This window comes from Lethenteron reissneri, chromosome 12 (assembly GCF_015708825.2).
Source record: "Lethenteron reissneri isolate LAM-NWPU_2019-01 chromosome 12, ASM1570882v1, whole genome shotgun sequence".
Classification (NCBI taxonomy): Eukaryota; Metazoa; Chordata; class Hyperoartia; order Petromyzontiformes; family Petromyzontidae; genus Lethenteron; species Lethenteron reissneri.
Window position 1 is genome coordinate 4,854,093 of NC_083790.1, and position 19,170 is coordinate 4,873,262.

Consider the following 19,170-nt stretch of genomic DNA (forward strand, 5'->3'; position numbering starts at 1 on the left):
TTACCTTTCCAATCAAAATGAACACAGTGTGGATTAAACCACAGACTGCAGACAAGTCACACATCTTGTTGCCATTACACACTTTCAGGCTGACTTCTAACTCTCACCCAGGAAATCAGCTCGTACCACATCCAAGCTGCCATACCACAGCAGTGAACATTGTTGATACTGATGATGATGACGAGGACAATGACAATGACGATGGTGACACTTAAGATGACGACGATGATGATTAATGGTAGTAATGACGATCGTGATCACATTGAGGAACGATGATGACGACATGTTGGACTACCTCGCCTGGTATGCAGGGGGTCGTGGGTTCAATCCCGACACCGACGCCTGCTGTATATTTGGAGTTTGCGTGTCTCTCTCTCCCCGTGGTCGCGTGGATTTTTCTCCGGGTACTCAGGTTTTTCCCTCCACATTTAGAACCAACATCACGCGTTTAGAGTATTTGGCTGCTCTAAGTTTCCACGTGGTGATGATAAGCCACTTCGATTGTCTATCATTTGTCGCCAAATTGCTTATGAAAAAGAGGTACATAGGTCAGTGGGCCTTACCTGGTAAAATAGTTTATAGTTTTAGTTTAGGGTGGGGAGTGTGGGTGGGTGGGTCGGGGGGGGGCCTCACCGCTTGCAGCCGTTGCCGCTGGCGATGTCGTAGAAGCCAGCCTCGCACTGCCGGCAGTCGCGCTCGGCCACGTGGGGCAGGCAGACGCACTGCCCCGTCACAGGGTTGCACGTGGTCTGCCCCTCCACCGTGCCGAGACGGAAGCATGCGCAGGCTGCACACACGCACGCACGCACACAGATGAAGAGACCCACACCCTCCCCCCCGTGTAGCCTTGAATAGACTGCTGAGGCAAGTGCTGTTAGCGAGTGGCACCGACGGAGGCTGGCACGGCACGCGAGGGGTTGGGGTTGGCCAGCGCACAGCCTTTGTTTTCCGAGTGGCGATGTTTGCACAGCCCCACCAGGTACTCATTTGAGGCGTTGTTGACCTAGGGAAGGCCCCAGCACGGATTCAAATAATCGTCGCTGATGTTGCCCGTGAGCGAAAATTTAAAGAGTTTGTGGGTTCGGAGCGCTGTGCGCTAACCACTCCCTCCGCACGCACACCCAGGCGGCACATCGGCACATATTGATGAATATAACAGCGACAAAGACCCAGCATGTGGCCATCACCGACTGCTCGGTCGAGTGCGGTTACCTACTTACTTGGTGCATTGGTTACAATGACAGTTTGTGGCATGCACAGCCAACGGGCACAGCTGTGTCAACTTCCAACTGTGTTTGTCTCTAGCAGTGCGATCGAATTAAATATCCCATTTGACTGCCGCGCGACGAACATTACTCTGCATATGCAGGACAGGTGCGAGGGCGCCTCCCCTCTATTGCGTGGGCCAGAAGACACGCGTGGTATCCACTTCCGTGGGCCACTCTCTGGTTGGTGGGGGCGGGCGATGAAATCGCTCCGGCACCGGCCACGCGAAGGGAGAGAGAGAGAGAAGCGGGGGGGGGGGGGCGCGGACTCACGCTTGCACTTGTCGGGCAGCGGCGAGCGGGCGTCGCCGTAAAATCCGTCGAGGCAGCGGTCGCAGTAGAAGCCGCCCGTGTTGTAGATGCACTTGAGGCACTCGCCTGTGCGCCGGTCGCAGTTCCCCACCGCGTTGGGGTCGATGTTCTCCGTGCACTCGCACTTGCGGCACGGCCGCGAAGGCCCCTCCTGGCCCGTGGGGTCGCCGAAATAGCCGTCGTCGCACAGCTCGCAGCGCTTGCCTGCACCCGGGGGCGGTGACGACACGAGTCGAGATTTGGTCATTAAAAAAGAAAATCTTTGCTCGGGGTGCTTTCCATCGTCTCGATTTTACACCTTTTTTTTCTCTCCACACCCCCCGCCCCGCCCCACGAAATAAACGTCGAAGCGAGATGCACGAATCACGAGCCCGTGCATCGTAAACACTGCGCTCAGTTTCTCATGCGCACCATTCGATGCGTGTATCACGAGTATACGAATCAATTTTAATCAATGACAATGACCCAGCTCATTGTTACATGCCTAGAGATAAGCCCCCTGCTGCTTTTTCTTCTTCTTCTGCTGATGTAGATGCAGAGCGGCAACGTCACAATCAGGTGGTCGTCGTGCCAGATAAGCCCCTGCTAAATTCAATTAAGCGATGGATGTCCCAGACACAGAGGGTGTGAGAGCGACAACAGAGTGTATGTGTGTACGTGTGTATGTTTGTGTGTACGTGTGTATGTATGTGTGTACGTTGAAGTTCTTTCGCACCGTACGCAGCCAACCGTGCTAATCGGGAGGTGCGATCAGCCTGCAGCAGAAAGCAGATCACTTCATTACTCATTAACAGTCGCTTACATTCTGAGATTTTCAAGACCCGCTTTGGGAACGACGGTTGCCTAGAGGGGGTATGGGGTGGGGGGGGGGGGTTCCATAAACAGCCGCCGTACGACCCGAGAAGCAGGATGGAGCGGGCGGCGGCAGAGTGTCACACCACGTGGTGCAAAAAATAAGAATTAAGCTTTACCGTCTCTGGCAATAAAACAGGAGCTGTTAAGATGTTCCAACGCCATTGACCACCCGTACTTGTGGCAAAACATAGCAAACGAACGTGCTCTGATAATGTCTTTGAAACCGACTGGTCTGTACCAGAGACAGCCTTCATCATGGATACGGAGCAACCAACGATGGGGAACGGTGGGGGGGTAGGGGGAGAGAGGGGGGGGTAGGGGGAGAGAGGGGGGGGTAGGGGGAGAGAGGAGGGGGATCCTCCCCACACGCGCTCACCGGTGGTGCCCTCAGGGCAGCTGGTGCACACCACCTCCCCAGCACGCGGCTCGATGGCGCAGGAGCTGCCCGAGGGGCAGGGGCAGACGGCACAGTCGTCGTCGCTGCCCTGCGTCGCGTCGCCGTAGAAGCCGTCCCGGCACCGCTCGCAGCTGCGGCCCGCCGTGTTGTGCTCGCAGCGGCACTCGCCTGCGCCGCGCGCCGCGGTTCACGAGCGTTAGCGATCCGTTCGGCCGCAGCGGCGTCAGCGCGGCGAATGTCATAACGGGTCGTCGCGAGCGAGTCGCGTGAGCGAGTTGTCCTGTGAGAAGGCGAGCGTGGAGCGGTTGGGTGGCAGTGACCTAAACTAAGGTAAGGCCCACTGAGCAATGAGGCTCTTTTTCAGAAGTTACCTGACCACAAATGATAGCTCAACCAAGTGGCTTACAATGTGGAAATGTATAGCAGCCAAATACTCTAAAGTGGAGGAAAAACCAGAGGACCCGGTAGAAAAATCCAAGCGACCACAAGGAAAACATGCAAACTCCAAATATGCAGGCGTCAAGGTCGAGATCGAACCCACGGCTTACTGCATACCAGGCAAGGCAGGAAACATCTCACCATCGCAAGATGTTATCCTTTCTCTCGGTGGGCCCCCGAGTACATTGGTGGGGTAAAGGCTACATCTGCACGGCTGAAACCAATTTGTCCGCTGGAATGATCGTTGTTAATTTTATTGGCTGTACCAGGGATGATAGAGTCGATCCCCAAAGAGGAATTTTACATCTGCCCTTCCAATTGATAGCATTTATGGACACGTACAGCGTGGATGGTAGCATGCGGCCAGGCAGAGCCGTGCACCTGTTTGGCAAAATTACGTCAAAGAACGGAGTGAGGAGGAGTGGAGACAGATCAGTTGGGTGAAGAAGAAGAGCAGATAAAACAGAACTTGAGGAAGCAGACATGTCCCAAGTCAAAGGATTGTGTGAACTGCCAGCAAAGACCGGGGGTCACGTCGCGATTACCGGTCTCCGGGTGGCAGGTCGCACTGTGGCTGTGGCAGGCACACGGCACGCAGCTGCTGAAGGGCCCCTTGCTGGGTTCCTCCCGGGTGAACCCGGGCGCGCACGACTCGCAGAATTGGCCCTGGTACCCAGGCGGGCACGAGCAGCGCTCCACCCACGGCGCAGGGGGCCCAGGCCCCCGCCGTGCGCTCGTCAGCGAAATGCCCTGCAGGTGGCCCGCGTCTGTGCGCCACGCAGACAGGAGAAACGGACAGCACAAGGGGGATGGTTTTTTTTTTCCCGTTCGTTTCTTTTAATCTCCTCCAAACCCACGATGCTCCATGTGCGTGGAAGAATAACGGCGTCCACGAGCCAGTTCTTCGCCTGGGAAAATGCTCACCGAGTCTCAAGATACATTTCTTTTTCAGGAGAGGGTCCTGCATTGGCGTCGTTTTGTATGTAGACAAAAGACGGAAAAATAATATGGACAGTAGACAACCACAAAAACGTACTTGCTCTACTGCACCACCTCGTTGCACAGCGGGCGGTTTCCTAACGTACACCGTAGCTCTAATCCAGGGCTTAATTACTCGCAAAAACTATTGAAGTAGGCATGTCACTAATAGCCACTGCCATAGCGATATGTATACTGGATGTGGTGTGCCGGGTCCAGAAATATGATTTTTGGGTCTCTGACACAGACCCGGCTGGAATGAGGGACCACCGCCCATATCGGTGTGTGAATTACCATCCCTGCCACCCAATTAATATAATTTTGGGCACGGCCCACCAAATACAAACACATGCAAAGCATGCAAAAGGAAAAGACAAAATGCCCTATTTATCCACCGGCCTAGAGAGACAGTAAAACCCTCTCCATCTGCGAGGGTTTATGTTCTTGAAAATGTTCACGAATGCAGAATTTTCCGAAAGACCAACTGACACAGGGAATGCGGCGGAGGACTTAATGTTTTTATTTTTACGTCAGGACTCACTCTGGGCATTGTAGGTGCCACGAATTTTGACGGACGTGAGGTTAGACAGGAGGCGCTGGAACTCGGTGGTGGTCAGCTGTGGACGCCATGGGTACTCAGCAACCTCGTGCAGCCTGAAAACACACAATATAAAGATCACACACACACACACCAAGAGAACACCACAACACAGAGATCCCATTTGATGATATGAAGTCACTCCTGTGACTTCTTCCTCGCCCCCCTCACGTTGCTACGATCCTACGGAGATTTCCGCTTGCATTCTACTCTCCTCTCTGCCGTAGGCGGGGCTTAAATCCTCGCCGAATAGAATTTCTAGACCGCCGGTAGAATGGAGCTCGTAGCGCGTGACTGGTATGCACGGCCCATAGCGAGAGGTACGCTGGATGTGGGGTGTTCCATGCTCGCCGAAATTTTCTGGACAGATCTATCTAAAATTGAGCCCAGCCTTGCATCTCCCCCAGGATTGACGGGTCACACGCTGTCAAACAGAGATATAACCCCACAGCGTCGGGTGGGCTGAAAGGAGCTGAAAGGGGCTGAAAGGGGCTGAAAGGGGCTGAAAGGGGCTAAGCCCCCCCCCCCCCCACCCCTCCATCTAAATTAAAATGTTGGTACAAAACATCGACCGGAGCCAAAATCTGTAGCAGAATACATGACAAAGGCAGATCGTATCATCACTCCTACCGCGTTTTTTTTAACATTTGCCTTAAGTTAATTCGACGTTGAATGTGGCAACATTCCCCGCCCCCCACCACACCTCCTTTAAACCGAGGTCACGGCGATGCGGCGGCAGAGGGACTCACAGGAAGTGGTAGGTCTGGGCTTCTTCCGTGGGGTAGGAGTTCCCCTGCGCGATGAGCGGAACCGACACGCGCAGCTCCGCACCCTCGAGCACCAGGTCCTCGGCCGAGAGGCGCACGTCGCGGTTGTCCACGCGGAACTTGAACGTCAGGTTCTGGCCGTAGCTCAGGAGCTGGTTCCCCAGGAATTTGTCTGCAGAACAAAATGGGATAATGATCATGATGGTGATGGCGAAAAATCCGACAGCGTTGTCACATTAGAAGCCATTAATTACTACAGCGACGCTAAACAAGAAACGAAAACATTGAACATCACCATTGGAACCTCATTTGCCAGTCAAAAATATGATAATTGGTTTTTTATCCTTCCATCTGGCAACAAAACTGACACCTTTTTTTTTACAAGGAGTCATGTTTACATAGACCACAATACCTGCAGTCGTAATGCAAACAAAAAATATAACTCTGATAATGTATGCACTGTCCTTGAAGTTGATTGGTCCATACCCGAGACAGCTTTCCTTAGAGCCTAGTCTCATATGGCTTTTGACGTGCGATGCCAAGGACTGTTCCAGGCACAGGAGGCCGGCAATGTCAAAGTTGCGGTCGCAAAACATTCATTTGATGGAAACACGCAGCTCACCGGATCGATGTCAGGGTGTTGTGCAACATTAATCAGTTTACTGTGCTAGTGCATCGGCTGCCTGCCACCGATTCGAACTGCCCCTGAAAAATAACGAAGGCCTGTTTTAACGGTTAGTGACAGCCAAATGTATCAAATTGTCAAGCTGTATTTTGACACAAATAAAATCAGCCACGGTGGCGCCATTGACGTCGTCTTGCAACTGCAGGCCAGGTTGCACAGTAGCAACAACCCCTTCCTAGATGTTGTTATTGAGTTGAAAGCGGAATGACAGACGGACGGACATCTTTTAACACATCAATAGTAGTATGATTTGAAAAGTATCACAATTTGGCCATTCATCAATAGTTTTTTGCTTTTTTTGTTTCGTTGCTTTTTAAGTTTAGTTTGTTGTCCCCCCCCCCCTCCCGCACCTCCGATTAGCACGATTGGCTACGTATAGTGCGAAAGAAGTTCAACATACAAATACATACGTAGCTGTCTCTGTAGCGAGCAATCACAACCAACCAATGGTTCAATTAAACCCAGCTCTGCTAATCCGGTCACGTCCTCTCAAAAAACAAACCTGCCAATTGGAAAGGCAGATTTTTTTGCATATTTTTGGTCTACTTCTACTGCCGTTGGTTCTCGAGTCATAACGCAGTGTGGCAAAAAACACATTTCCATAAAATCGCTAAGTCATCTAACGGACAAAGCTTTCGGTTCCTTTCGGGAGGGGGGGGGGGCACAGATGCACGAACGCACCGGCAGCCAAGAAGTAGATGGGATAGAAATCCTCCGAGGAGACGGAGAGCTCTCCCGCGGCGGAGTTCCACGTCAGCTGGAAGGCGTTGCCGTCGCGCTCCTCCGCGAGCCACCCGTCCTGACCTGGGCGGCAACAGAGGGCGGCCAACCGAGCGACGATGACGTCAATAAAACACAAACGAAAGAACTGAATTCCATTTTTTTTTTTCAAAAAAGCGCTATCCCGTCACAGCGCGTTGCGTAGCTTGCTCGATCCGACGACGCCGTTCGCACGAGACGATCCCAACGCAGCCGAGTCAGCCGATGGGGGAGGGAGGGAGGGGGGGTGAGGGATGGGGGAGGTGAGGGCCGACAGCCCCTCGAATTACATTTTTAAGAGGAAACAATCTCGTTCCTCTAAGGTGTGACATCAACAGGAGGGGGGGTTGGTAGAGAGCTTAGTAGCGCGTGCTTTTAGACAGTCAACACTGTTGAGATACAGTCGAGCGATGGTTATTGTTACTGAACGGGAAGGTGTTGGTTGTTGCTTCCAAAGTTGTTTAATTAAGACTAATTCACGGTTTCGTTACTTATCATCAGGAGACTTTAAAACGACTTCACGAGTAAGACACCGAGGAACAAAGAAAAATAATCAGAGGCAATAACAGAGGCAATAATGGTAAAATCAGCTGGTTAATAAAATGTGTGATTTTAATTACATTTTATATTTATTGAGGAATAAATTGCCTTTAAACGATGAACACAACTCATTAAGTAATCAATGACTGTAAGGCATGACAGCTTCTTCGGTCATTATTTTTCTAAAATAATAAATTTCCTAAGATAATCATTATTTTCCTAACATAATGACATTGAGATACTCTAGAAATCAGTTACAGACTTGTACACCGGAAGACCTCTGCAGATGATCACTGATGCAGATATATTTTTTATTAACGGCACAATAAAAAAAAATTAATTGACTGACATGTCACACCACCGTATTTAGCATTACCAATTGGTAACGATGACCCCTTTTGCCAAGCCAATGCTTCACCATACTGGTCAATGCGGGTAAAAATAAAAGGGTGGCCTCTGGACTGGTACAGATATCACTTGCTACCGATGGTAGGCATGACTGCAAATCAAAATCAGGCTACTGGGTTTAGAATGCACATTGCGCAAACACCGCACCACCTCTCTCCCCAAGGCTCTGTTAAGAGGCCTCAAGTTATACCGATGCAACTTCCGACATCTCGTTACTTCCTGCAATAAGAAGGTAAAAGGTGCAGCCATGAAATTTCTTGTTTACGCCTCGGCCTCGGCAAGGTAAGGTAATTGTACCCTTTTTACCAGGTAAAAGGGTAAAAGTGTCGACATGCCAAGGGGTAAGGGTAGGGTAAAAGGTAGGCTCGTTGCTTTTTACCTTTTACCTTACCTGCTAAAGGGTAAAAGGTAGGGTAAAGGTAGGCTCGTTGTTTTTACACTTTTACCTTACCTTGCCGAGGCCTATTTACGCCACTTGCTGGCAGAATGACATCCACTAGAGAGAGAGCTCCAGAGGGCCCCCTCACTCGAGGGAATTTTGGCCAACTCTTTGCAAACTGACCAGATGTCTTAAAATGTACCCACACTTTTCCCCACCGCGGACAATCTGCCGATGGTGATGTATCCAATTTACGCTACTGGGTAGGCAGAGGCGAGGACATTTAAGAAACCTGTTCCGCTGTTTCAACTGTCGCGTGGGGAGACCCAGGGTGCCGACACCCGTTTTCACCACGGTGGCATTGAATCCCTCCCCCACATCAGCCATGAAAGTCGTGGCACGAGGCTGAGTGTGCTCACCGGCGTGGAAGTCGGAGGAGATGGTGTGGAGGGAGTGATCCTGGGCGCTGGAGCACACCGACGAGTGTCCGTAGCAGAAGCACGCCGTGCAGCCCTTGCGGTTCAGCGCGTTGAGGTTAAAGAAGCCAGGCTTGCAGCTGGGAAGGCAGGGGACAAGCGTGCCGGAATGGCTCGCGTTAAAAATCGCAGCTCGCCAACGGTGACATTGGTAAGAATCTCGTGTAACTGTAGTGTAAAGTTAACGTCAATATTTCCGTGCATTGACGTTTCGTTCATTTATTAATTGTTGTAGTTGTATTCTTGGGTCTTTCGGTAAAGTCATGTAGATAGGTTTGTTATTTTCTTTGAACCTATCTACGTGACTTTACCGAAAGACCCAAGAATATGAATTCCTGCAGTCACGAAAGCTTTAAGTCAATGTTGTACATGTTTTAACTCTGGCTTTTGACACTCTTGCAACCAAGACTCATCAACTAATCTCTTGAGTGGTCAAATCAAGGGATTTCGGAGGACGTTTGCCATCTCATCCAATTCATTGAGACAGTTTTACTCGACATTGGCAACCAAGAAAAGGCAGGAATCGAATCAAATGGGGGGCGAGGACCTTTGCCTACCAGTGAGAAGTTACAGGCCGATGACAACAACAACAACAACAGATGGCGGAACAACGACGTTCGTCTGCAGCCGACACCAGCCCAGCAACTGGTGCCGCCCGGAGGAGGCCGGGGGGACAGGCGTTGAGCGCGTGCGAGTGGCAGAGGTCGCAACCGGGTACCCGATACCCGTACCCTACCCGATACCCGGCTACACGTACCCGGCCGGGTACGGGTACCCGTTTGCGACCCTGGTGTGGCCGGGTACGGGTACGGGTAAAGAATCAAAACCCGTTTGCGACCTCTGGCGAGTGGTGGGTTTGCGCCCCTGCCGCCGCGCGCCGTCACCTGTCGCAGTTGTAGCCTTCCACGTTGTCCTTGCACACGCAGCGCCCCGTGTCGGGCTGGCATTCCTCCAGGGTGCCCGCCGGGTTGCACGTGCATGGCCTGCGTTGCGCGCACAAACAGCGAGCGAGCGTTCTCCCGAGAGTCCGCCGAGACGCGTCTGGTATAGGCGTACGCGTTGCGATCACGGTTGTGACCCCCCCTGAACATCCTTCGGTTAGGCCATAAGTTCACAGTCACGGATAATTTAACCCAACTACAAAAAGACGTATAAAAAACAAGGACCACCCGAATTCGTATGGTATAGTATGGCCACATCATTACCGGCTTTAGTCAGGGACAGTCCTGGTTTTCAGAAAGGCCGGGTGTCCCCTGCATGAAGCGTTTGCCAAATGTCCGATTTTTCTTTCCCCAGCTGACAACAAAACAGGTGGGGGTGTCCTCTATCACAGCTCCCTTTTCTTACATTCGGAAGTTGTCCCACCACCCCCCCCCCCCCCCCCCCCCCCCCGTGACGTAGCATGGCTTGCATTGGCCCTGGTGCAATGAATTAAATGGGCCCCCCCCCCACCGCTGTCTCATTTACCACCACCCTCCCCCCTTTCTTTGTAGCCCAGCGCCTGCGCCCTGGTGCAGCAGCAGCACCACCTGCACGCTCAACAGCCACGCGCCACTGGTCCCCCCCCCCAACCCCCACGAGCAAACCGTGTCCTCCGCGCTCACCTGCATCCGGCCTCGTCCATGGAGTGGAAGCCCGGCAAGCACTGGTCGCACCGCTCGCCAATCACGCCCTGCTTGCAGCTGCAGCGGCCCTGCTCGTCGCACTGACGGCTGTACGAGCCTGCGGCGGCAGTGACGGCGACGTGGACATTAAATGGAATCCGCCCTTCTCGCGGCTGGTAAGCCCACTAGCTTCGCGAGTGGAAATTAAAATAGAGGACCCGGTGTGCGATCGTGGAAACGCCGACCAGGCCGTCGACAACGTAGGAGTGAATTCGCCGTGAAACTCTAAATATTCTACGGGAGGCACTAAGGCAATCAAGCACACGTGCACCTACTAAATCATCTGCACAAACTTGTAATTCACAATTCATTGATTCTCAAAAGCAAATTTCAGTATGGTTCTGCAGTGGTATGTTTGGCCAATTCCATTCACGAGCGTTTGGGTTCACATTGGGATGATTTTCAGCCCTGCTTAACGTCCGACACCAAACAAAATTGGGCACAAATTCAAGATAATTTGATTACTTTGGTCAACATTGAATTAGCAGCACCCCATTGCCTCCATCGTTACTATTGCCACGACGAAGGATGTTTCGTTTTGCGGATGCCAACGATGATGATGCCCACGACGCCGATGAACCACCCGCCTCCGTTCGACGCCTTACCCACGGGGTTGCAGTTGCAGGGGAGGCAGTGCTCGCTGGCGCTCCTCCGGTAGAAGTTCTCGAGGCATCGCTCGCAGTTCTTGCCGTCCGTGTTGTCCCTGCAGTTGGTGCAGTGTCCGCCGTGGCCCGTGGCGCGGTACAGCTCGGGGTCGAAGTAGCACTCGTCCGCACGGCCATTACAGTCGCACACTGCACGGGGGGAACCATGAGCACTCGTCGTGAGAAGACGGTAGACATACATGGATAATAAGAACAATCGTCATCATGATAAACATAATAAAACACAAAATCTACTGTGCGAATATTTCACGAATCTGACGCATTGTTCGATCGAAAGCGCCGACGCGCGGTGCCAGGGCTCAAAGTTCCTCATGTGTCAGCCTAACCAGGTGAGAACCTGGACAGGTGAGAGATTTGAACTGTCGCTTGAAGGTGGACGGCGCTTTGATGCTGCGAATGTGCGGCGGGAGAGAGCTCCAGGGATGCTGCCATGGTGTAACGGTTAACGCACTGGATTTGAAATCTAGAGGTCACCAGACTTCATCTCGCGGAGTGGGCAGTCGAAGCAAAAATCTGAACATTTGTTCGTAAATGCCCGCTAGTCTCTGAACGCTGCACTCCCAGTGCCCTGATCCCCAACACAGAGAGAGCTCGTACGGAAGAGCGCAGCCTGCTGAGAGAAATACTGCGAGCACAAATGGGCTCCCGGAATCAAGGCTCGTGGAAATGAGGGATTATGGGACTTTACGGAATACAAGAGGTGCGGGAACAATACCCATCGGTCACGCCGTGCAGCGACAACGCCAAAGCTTAAAATTACTTCCCGCCACATCGAGTCTTTATGGTCTCTGCTGAGCGAATGTAATAGAAAAAATAAAATCTACACAAAGCGTTTATGCAGGTAGGGTACCTCCTCACTCCAGGAATACTTCCGAGTGCCCCGGTCAGCCAAACCAAACCTGTTATTTACCACGGTCCCCGACGTCGCTCAACTCCGCGGCACATTAACAACAAGTTTCAACTTAGATCTCTCTGCGGGCCGGGCCTCCGCACAGCGGCGTAACACTGCGTCGCCTCGGCGAGGCAAAAAACATGGACCCTTTACCTCGCCGCAGTCCTCCCTCCCAGCAGATAATGCCGTCGCCCCGGCAGCGGAATGCCGAGCCGAACGCGAACGCAACGAGGGCCGGGCTCAGGATCCACCCGCGTGGGCCCGTGGCGGTCACAGGGTGGCCCCACGCTATACCGCCCGCGTACGAGTATCGGAGGCCCGCCCACCAACGCGTATCGGAGGCCCGCGGGAGGGTTGGGGGCGGGGGAGGTGACCCCCGAGTGCGTTGGCCGCCAGTCAACGGGAGGTAGCCATTTGTAGCGCAATCCTGGGAAACGCGTCGAGGTGCGCATGACCGCGCGGGTGAGCGCGCGCCGCCGATGCGAACGGCGGGATGAGGGCTTCGCGGTTCCATCCTTTATTTATTTGCCCATTAAAATAAAGCCGGAGGCCGACGGCGCCACGAACCGTCACGTCCCCAAAAATAATTTGTTTTTGCTTGTTTATGTTTTATGGCTTGACCCCATAATACTGACAACAAAGAGGCAGATCTTTCAAACTCTTCCCGTTAAAACTACTTAGAGGGTGCTAAAAGGCGACCATGAGGCAATGAATGTTCAATAATTAAACCAGAAAAAAAGGATTACATTTTTAAAATGTGTGTATATGTGTGTGTATGTGTGGGTGCGTGTGTGTGTGTGTGTATGTTTGGGTGCGTGTGTGTGTATATGCATGTGTGGGTGTGTATGTATGGGTGCGTGTCTGTGTGTGTGCACAGAGCAAAACGCCCGTGACATCTGTTGCAATAGCTGGAGGGGGGTAGAGATGTCTCAAAACAAACGTCCCAAAAATGTCTAAAATAAATAAAATAACAATCGCGACCGCTCCAGGCGAAGATGTTGCTGATACGCGAGGCAGGGGGCCAAGGTCTCCAGAAGAAACGCGCGCTCGCCGTCCCAGCCGCAGCCGCTATCGTCGTCACGGTTATCGTCGTCATCGTCACGGATATATCGCCTACGTCGCGGTCATCATCGCCGTCGTCGTCGTCGTCGCCATCGCCACCGTCACTGTCGTCACTGTCGTCACAGCCGACACCGCCGTCATCGCCATCGTCACCGCCATCGTTACCGTCGCCGCCGTCGCCGCCATCGTCGTCGTCACCATCATCGTCACCATCATTGTCACCGTCGTCGTCACCGTCGTCGTCACCGTCGTTACCATCGCCATCGTCGCCATCGTCGCCGTCACCGTCGTCGTCACCGTCGTCACCATCGTCACCATCATCGTCGTCGCCATCGTCGTCGTCACCATCCTCGTCATCACTGCCGTCACCGTCGTCACCACCATCGTTACCGTCGTCGTCACCGTCGTCGTCACCGTCGTCACCATCGTCACCATCGTCACCATCGTCACCATCGTCGTCGTCACCATCATCGTCATCACCGCCGTCACCGTCGTCGCCGCCGCCATTGCGAGTGGCAACGCCGGCATCGTGCGGCAAGACGCGGCCCACCACCGCTCAGGGGTCCCTTTGCTCTGACGCAAGTTGAACTTGTATAGCTCATCTAGTTTGTTGTCCTTCCCCGCACCTCCGATTAGCACGGTTGGCTACGTACGGTGCGAAAGAAGTTCAACATACACACATACACTCACCACAGTCTGGCAGCAGCAGATTGCACAGCAACAAGTTACGGTGTTCCACGAAGCCCATATCCTTGGCCTGCTAAGTGTACTCAATAATTTTCAAACTCACTTTTTTATTTTACTTTCCACAAGAGCGCAGAAATGTGGTTACCACATCTACACCTCTATACAAGGAACGAAACAGGTGGACTTCTCCACAAATCTGGCTGTCGCCTGATGAAGCTAGTTGCAATTACTGGCGAAACGTCGTACTCAGATTGTAAATGTTGCGGCTTGGCTCTCCAACACACCGGTGTGCTGTACTCGTGTCGAATTGGCCACGTTCTGTTTACGTGACGACCCTTACTAGTTGGCTGTGTCGGGTGGTGGCGGGTTTTAACGACATATCTATATATTTACGCGATATAACCCAAAAGACCTATTATGGATTATTTTACTGTGCTATTAGCTCTTTTTCAAAAGCAACCTGGCCACAAATGATAGCTCAACAAAGTGGTTCATCACGTGGAAATTATGTATTTTATTTATAGTCATCGGTTTACCTTTACTAGACTTTGCACTTCTATCGTTTGTTTGTGTTGTGTAGTTGTTGTAGCTTTCCTGAACCGCCCTTAGTTGACATCTGTGAAAAAGAGCTTCATATAGCTCATGGGATTTCTCCAGTATAAATAAATATTTTGCAGCTATCCTCGCTAAAAACGCACCTAAAAACTAAACGCATCTTCCTGATCATGCGATCATTGGTAAAAAAAAAATCTGATTCCGTTGACCCCAAAATAATCTACATTCGGTTGTTTTATATCAATTACTTGGCATGCCAAATAACGGCGATGCTAAAACGATAAATTTTTCGAAATGCTTTTCAACTAATGTTGAAAGCATTTCGATTTCTGTAACGCATGGGGGGCGGGCAGGGGGGCAGCCACGCTCGTAAACGTGATCGAATTTGAACCAACTTGTACAGCTAGTATTGCTATTCGGTACTTACCCTATTAAATAGTGGCCAGATTAATATAAGGGTTGTGCAAAGATAGGGAGACAGGGAGACCCCAAACAAGAGCAAAAAGGAGTATTTGCAAATATGGAAACGTCGGCTCACAGCCTTTCACAATCTCGAGCAGCGCACCCTACGGCTGAGCCACCTGACCGGACTGAGATGAAAAGTCAGCGACGTAAGGCGTGTGGGGTTTTTTTGGTCATTGGTGGCCTGGGCTGAGACCATATAACCCGTTACACATTTGAGGACGTAGGTTCATCACGGATGGCTCAAATCCAAATTCAAACCCAAAAACTCAGCAGTGTCTAAGTCAGTGTTCTGAGCCACGCACCCGACACCGAGACATCAACGTATTATTTCTCATCAGTCAAGTCTAGAACACACACGCATGTACGTAGCCAATGCCGAGGGGAAAACGACAAACGACGAGTATTCTAGACAGCCACATAATAAGCACAATCTGAAAGTGCGCGATGCAGTGCCCACAAAACCACCAAATAGTTTGCTCTTTTGCGTGAGCCTTCCAGGGCATCGTGACCCTTTAGAAATCCGTCCCCAGAAGGTGTGGCCGGGGTGGCTGTGGCTGTGTGCGGCAGCTGGGTGGGGTGGGGTTAGGTAAGAGGGAGGGCGTCCCACTCACGCGTGCACTCGTTGGCGCTTTCCGAGGTGGCGCGGTGCCACGGCCGGTCGTTGTAGAGCGGCAGACACTTCTCACAGTCGGCGCCCATCGTGTTGTGCCGGCACTTGCAGGCCAGCACGCCCAGCTCGTTCTTCACGCACTCGCTGGCGTGCCCGTTGCATTTGCACCTGCCGGGCGCGGGCGGGCACGTGGTTTACTTTGCGAGCGGCAATAATAATTAAAACGAATTACCAAACAGAATGCTCGTTTTGTAATTCGTATATCACATTTAACACACAAAAAAACTCGCCGAAACAACAAAGATAATTGACAACAGAAGGTTTAAGCACTGGGCATTGGCGGTGGCAAAACAATAAATGGAAGCAACCGAACATGCAAAGAGGAGCCCCCATAACTACGACAGCCCTGGGTCCCTCGTCAAACTTAGCTTGGCCGTTTAGATAGGACACGATATCCACGGAGCTATAGAGCTCTCTTTCAGAAGCGACTTGGCCATCACTAATGAAAGTTCAACCAAGTGGCTTATCATGTGGATATGTAGAGCAGCCAAATACTCTGAATGCATGTCGAGTCTAAATGTGGAGGGACCCACTAACCGCCCTCCCTATCACCCATCCCTATTCACCATATCACTTTTAATTACCCTAATTGTACCACTCATAACACTTGTCAAGCGCCTTGGATAAAAGCGCTATATAAATATAAGATAAGAAAGATTGAAAACCGGAGGACCCGGAGAAAAATCCACACGACCACCAGGGAGAGACACACGCAAACTACAAATATACAGTAGGCGTCAGGGATCGAACCCACGAGACCTCCTACATACCAGGCGAGGTAGTTAACATTTCTCCACCGTGACGGGGCAAAAGCCACCTCTCGATTGGGATGGTACGAACCTGCCGCCGACAGCGAAGTCGGAGATGGCGTAGTAGTAGGAGCGCAGCACCTTGTGGTCGTTGAACACCTCGTCCCCGAAGGTGTTGAGGCGGTTGAGGGTCACGCGGATTTCCGTGGACGACACCCAATCCTGCGGCGGGCAAGACAACGAGGCGAGGTCACAAGGCCGTGTGCGATCGCACGAGCCTCGGCCGTCCATCCAGCAGCGGCATCGCACGGCTTGCCCACGTCTTGCGAGCGGCGCGGCGCGATAGAATGAATGCCGGCGTGGAGAATAGGCTGCTACCTCTGGAGGTACTTTACACACCGGCCACTTATCAGTATCTCACGACGCTGGAGAAGGTGAGGAACTGAAAGGTCAATGCAGTGTTGTCTTGAGCGGCGTATTATTACGCCAATCGACAAAAACTGAACTTTTAAATGTCACAGGAATAATATGCTGTGCAGTATTTCCCAAGATAACTACCTAAAATAAAGATGATCCTGGGAAAACCAAAACAGGTGACTTTTTTGGAAGATTTGCTGGTTTATCCAGGATGTTTCTGTTTGCGCGTCGTCGCTTTAAGATGTTCTTTGTTCTATTTTGTTTGTTGTGGTTGCACCCGACTCAAGAGCCGCATGGCTCACTGGGCTATACCTAATAAATGAAACTTGAAATAAATAAAAGTTGAAACGTACACGGGTATGGATCGGTCTGTCTGGCAATGACCAGTGGCCTTGGTAAGTGGCCACTATATACGTGCACGCGTTTTCACCGTGCAATTAACGTGAAAGCAAAAGATAGGAACCGATGACATCAGATACAAATCTGTCGCTCCATTGGAACCTCATTTGCCAGTAAAAAATATAATTGTTTTTTTACCCTTCATCTGGCAACAAAACTGACACCTTTTTTACAAGGAGTCATGTTTGCATAGACCACAATACCTGCAGTCATTGTGCGCCGTTTGGCGTCATCTGGTCCAACACCATGTGAGACTAGGTTGTAAGAAAAGCTGTCTCGGGTGTGGACCAATCAACTTCAAGGACAGTGCATACATTATCAGAGTTAATTTTTTGTTTGCATTATGACTGCAGGTATTGTGGTCTATGCAAACATGACTCGTTGTAAAAAAGGTGTCAGTTTTGTTGCCAGATAGAAGGGTAAAAAACCAATTATCAAATCTGTCGCTGTGACAAGAAGCGTGAATCATCGCACGCCAACGGATAACCTCGCAGCATCGACAGCGGTGCCGACACAAGCTGGTTTTCGCTTTGAAAAGCCTCGTTTTTTTTGCTTTTGGACACCAGGTCGTCACGCACCGCATCGGCCTCCAGGTGACAGGGCCCACGCGTGTGAGCAACGATCTGGTGAAAGCTCCGCGTGTGCATTAGAGGTGTGAAATAAAAACAGGAAGTTGGGTTGCCCCCATCGCGGAGATCTCTTCACGTTTCACCGAGCAGAGCGTGACCGATAGGTGGCAGCCTAACCCTTTGTCCAGCCAGCACGAACAATTTCGATGTTCATCATCATCTTTTTTTAATGACCTTCAGAAATTGAATGGAGATGTTTATTTTGTCGCCGTTGTAAAAATGTAAAACGAATTTCTATGTTACGGATTTTGTTTGTGTCGAGTACGTTGTCCTTCCCCCGCACCTCCGATTAGCAAGTTTGGCTACGTACGGTACAAAAGAAGTCCAACATAAATGCAACATATTATCACGTACACTGCAATGGAATTCGGATTTGTGCAACGTGTAAATGCAACTGCATCTCAAGACGCCGTGCAAAACAGTAAAACACGTTCATCACGGGGAACAACGCTTATATTAAATTTCGATTTAAAGCTTTCGTGACTGCAGGGATTCATCTTCTTGGTTCTTTCGGTAAAGTCACGTAGAAGGGAAATAACAAAATAATAAAAATAAAACATAATAAGATAATTCTCACGACGTTTCGGCCACAACGCAAGCAGCCATCCTCAGGTGAAGAACATTCAGTCACTGTCTTCCCGACAGACCTGTTCTTCACCTGAGGACGGCTGCTTGCGTTGTGGCCGAAACGTCGTGAGAATTATTTTATTATGTTTATTTTTATTATTTTATTATTTCCCTTCTACGTGACTTTACCGAAAGAACCAAGAAGATGAACGCTTATATTGCATATTTATATTTAACGTATACATTTAAGATGACAGTCATTAGGCGGAGGAGAGAAGGGGGACACAGTCTTGGGCCTGGACTTGAACAAGGGGCAGGGGGGGGGGGGGGAGTCAAGAGCATGGGCAGCTGGGGACAAATCGTTCGAAAGTACGGAGGCAGCAGAGGAGAAGCGACCTCACAACGAGCGAGGGAAGCACCGAGGGCGAGCGATGAAGAAGCAGAACGAGACAAGAGAGGAGAGAGGGAGGAAGGGACGATTCTACGTGAGATCTTGAAGATTCCGAGTGCGTCCTGAAGTTGATCCAATGGCTCTATTGGAAGCCAGTGGAGGGAATTGGAATACTGCGGTGGGGATGTGATCACGATTCTGGGTGTGGAGCCTGTTGTCTTGGGAGGTGACCGCTATATGTTTTCATGTGTTTACAACGTGCTGCAAATAAAGAGAAACAACGGCAGGAATCTGTCTCCCTCTGCACAAGACCATGCCAAAGGTGTCTAGCCAATGTGGATGTTACCATGTGGTTGTAAAAAGGGAGTTCCACATGCAGACTTGGAACACTAGTCTGTGGGACTCATGACAGTGTAACATCACGATACCATTACAGGCGGGATGATCAAAGAATGACCAAAGCACTCAAGAACACAGAAAAAATTAAAGAAAAAGGCAGAT

At 51.1% G+C, this 19,170-nt stretch overlaps 1 protein-coding gene across 1 annotated transcript in view; it reads right to left on the reverse strand.

The window, feature by feature from the left end:
• Window positions 1-19,170, reverse strand: part of LAMC1 (laminin subunit gamma 1) — a 114,289-nt gene that overhangs the window by 19,988 nt on the left and 75,131 nt on the right. The window contains 13 exon segments of the mRNA XM_061550499.1: window positions 634-787; window positions 1,539-1,781; window positions 2,809-2,997; window positions 3,813-4,034; window positions 4,787-4,899; window positions 5,593-5,782; window positions 6,977-7,099; window positions 8,801-8,937; window positions 9,742-9,840; window positions 10,462-10,579; window positions 11,127-11,315; window positions 15,459-15,625; window positions 16,358-16,488. Coding sequence (XP_061406483.1) covers window positions 634-787; window positions 1,539-1,781; window positions 2,809-2,997; window positions 3,813-4,034; window positions 4,787-4,899; window positions 5,593-5,782; window positions 6,977-7,099; window positions 8,801-8,937; window positions 9,742-9,840; window positions 10,462-10,579; window positions 11,127-11,315; window positions 15,459-15,625; window positions 16,358-16,488 — 2,075 coding nt within the window.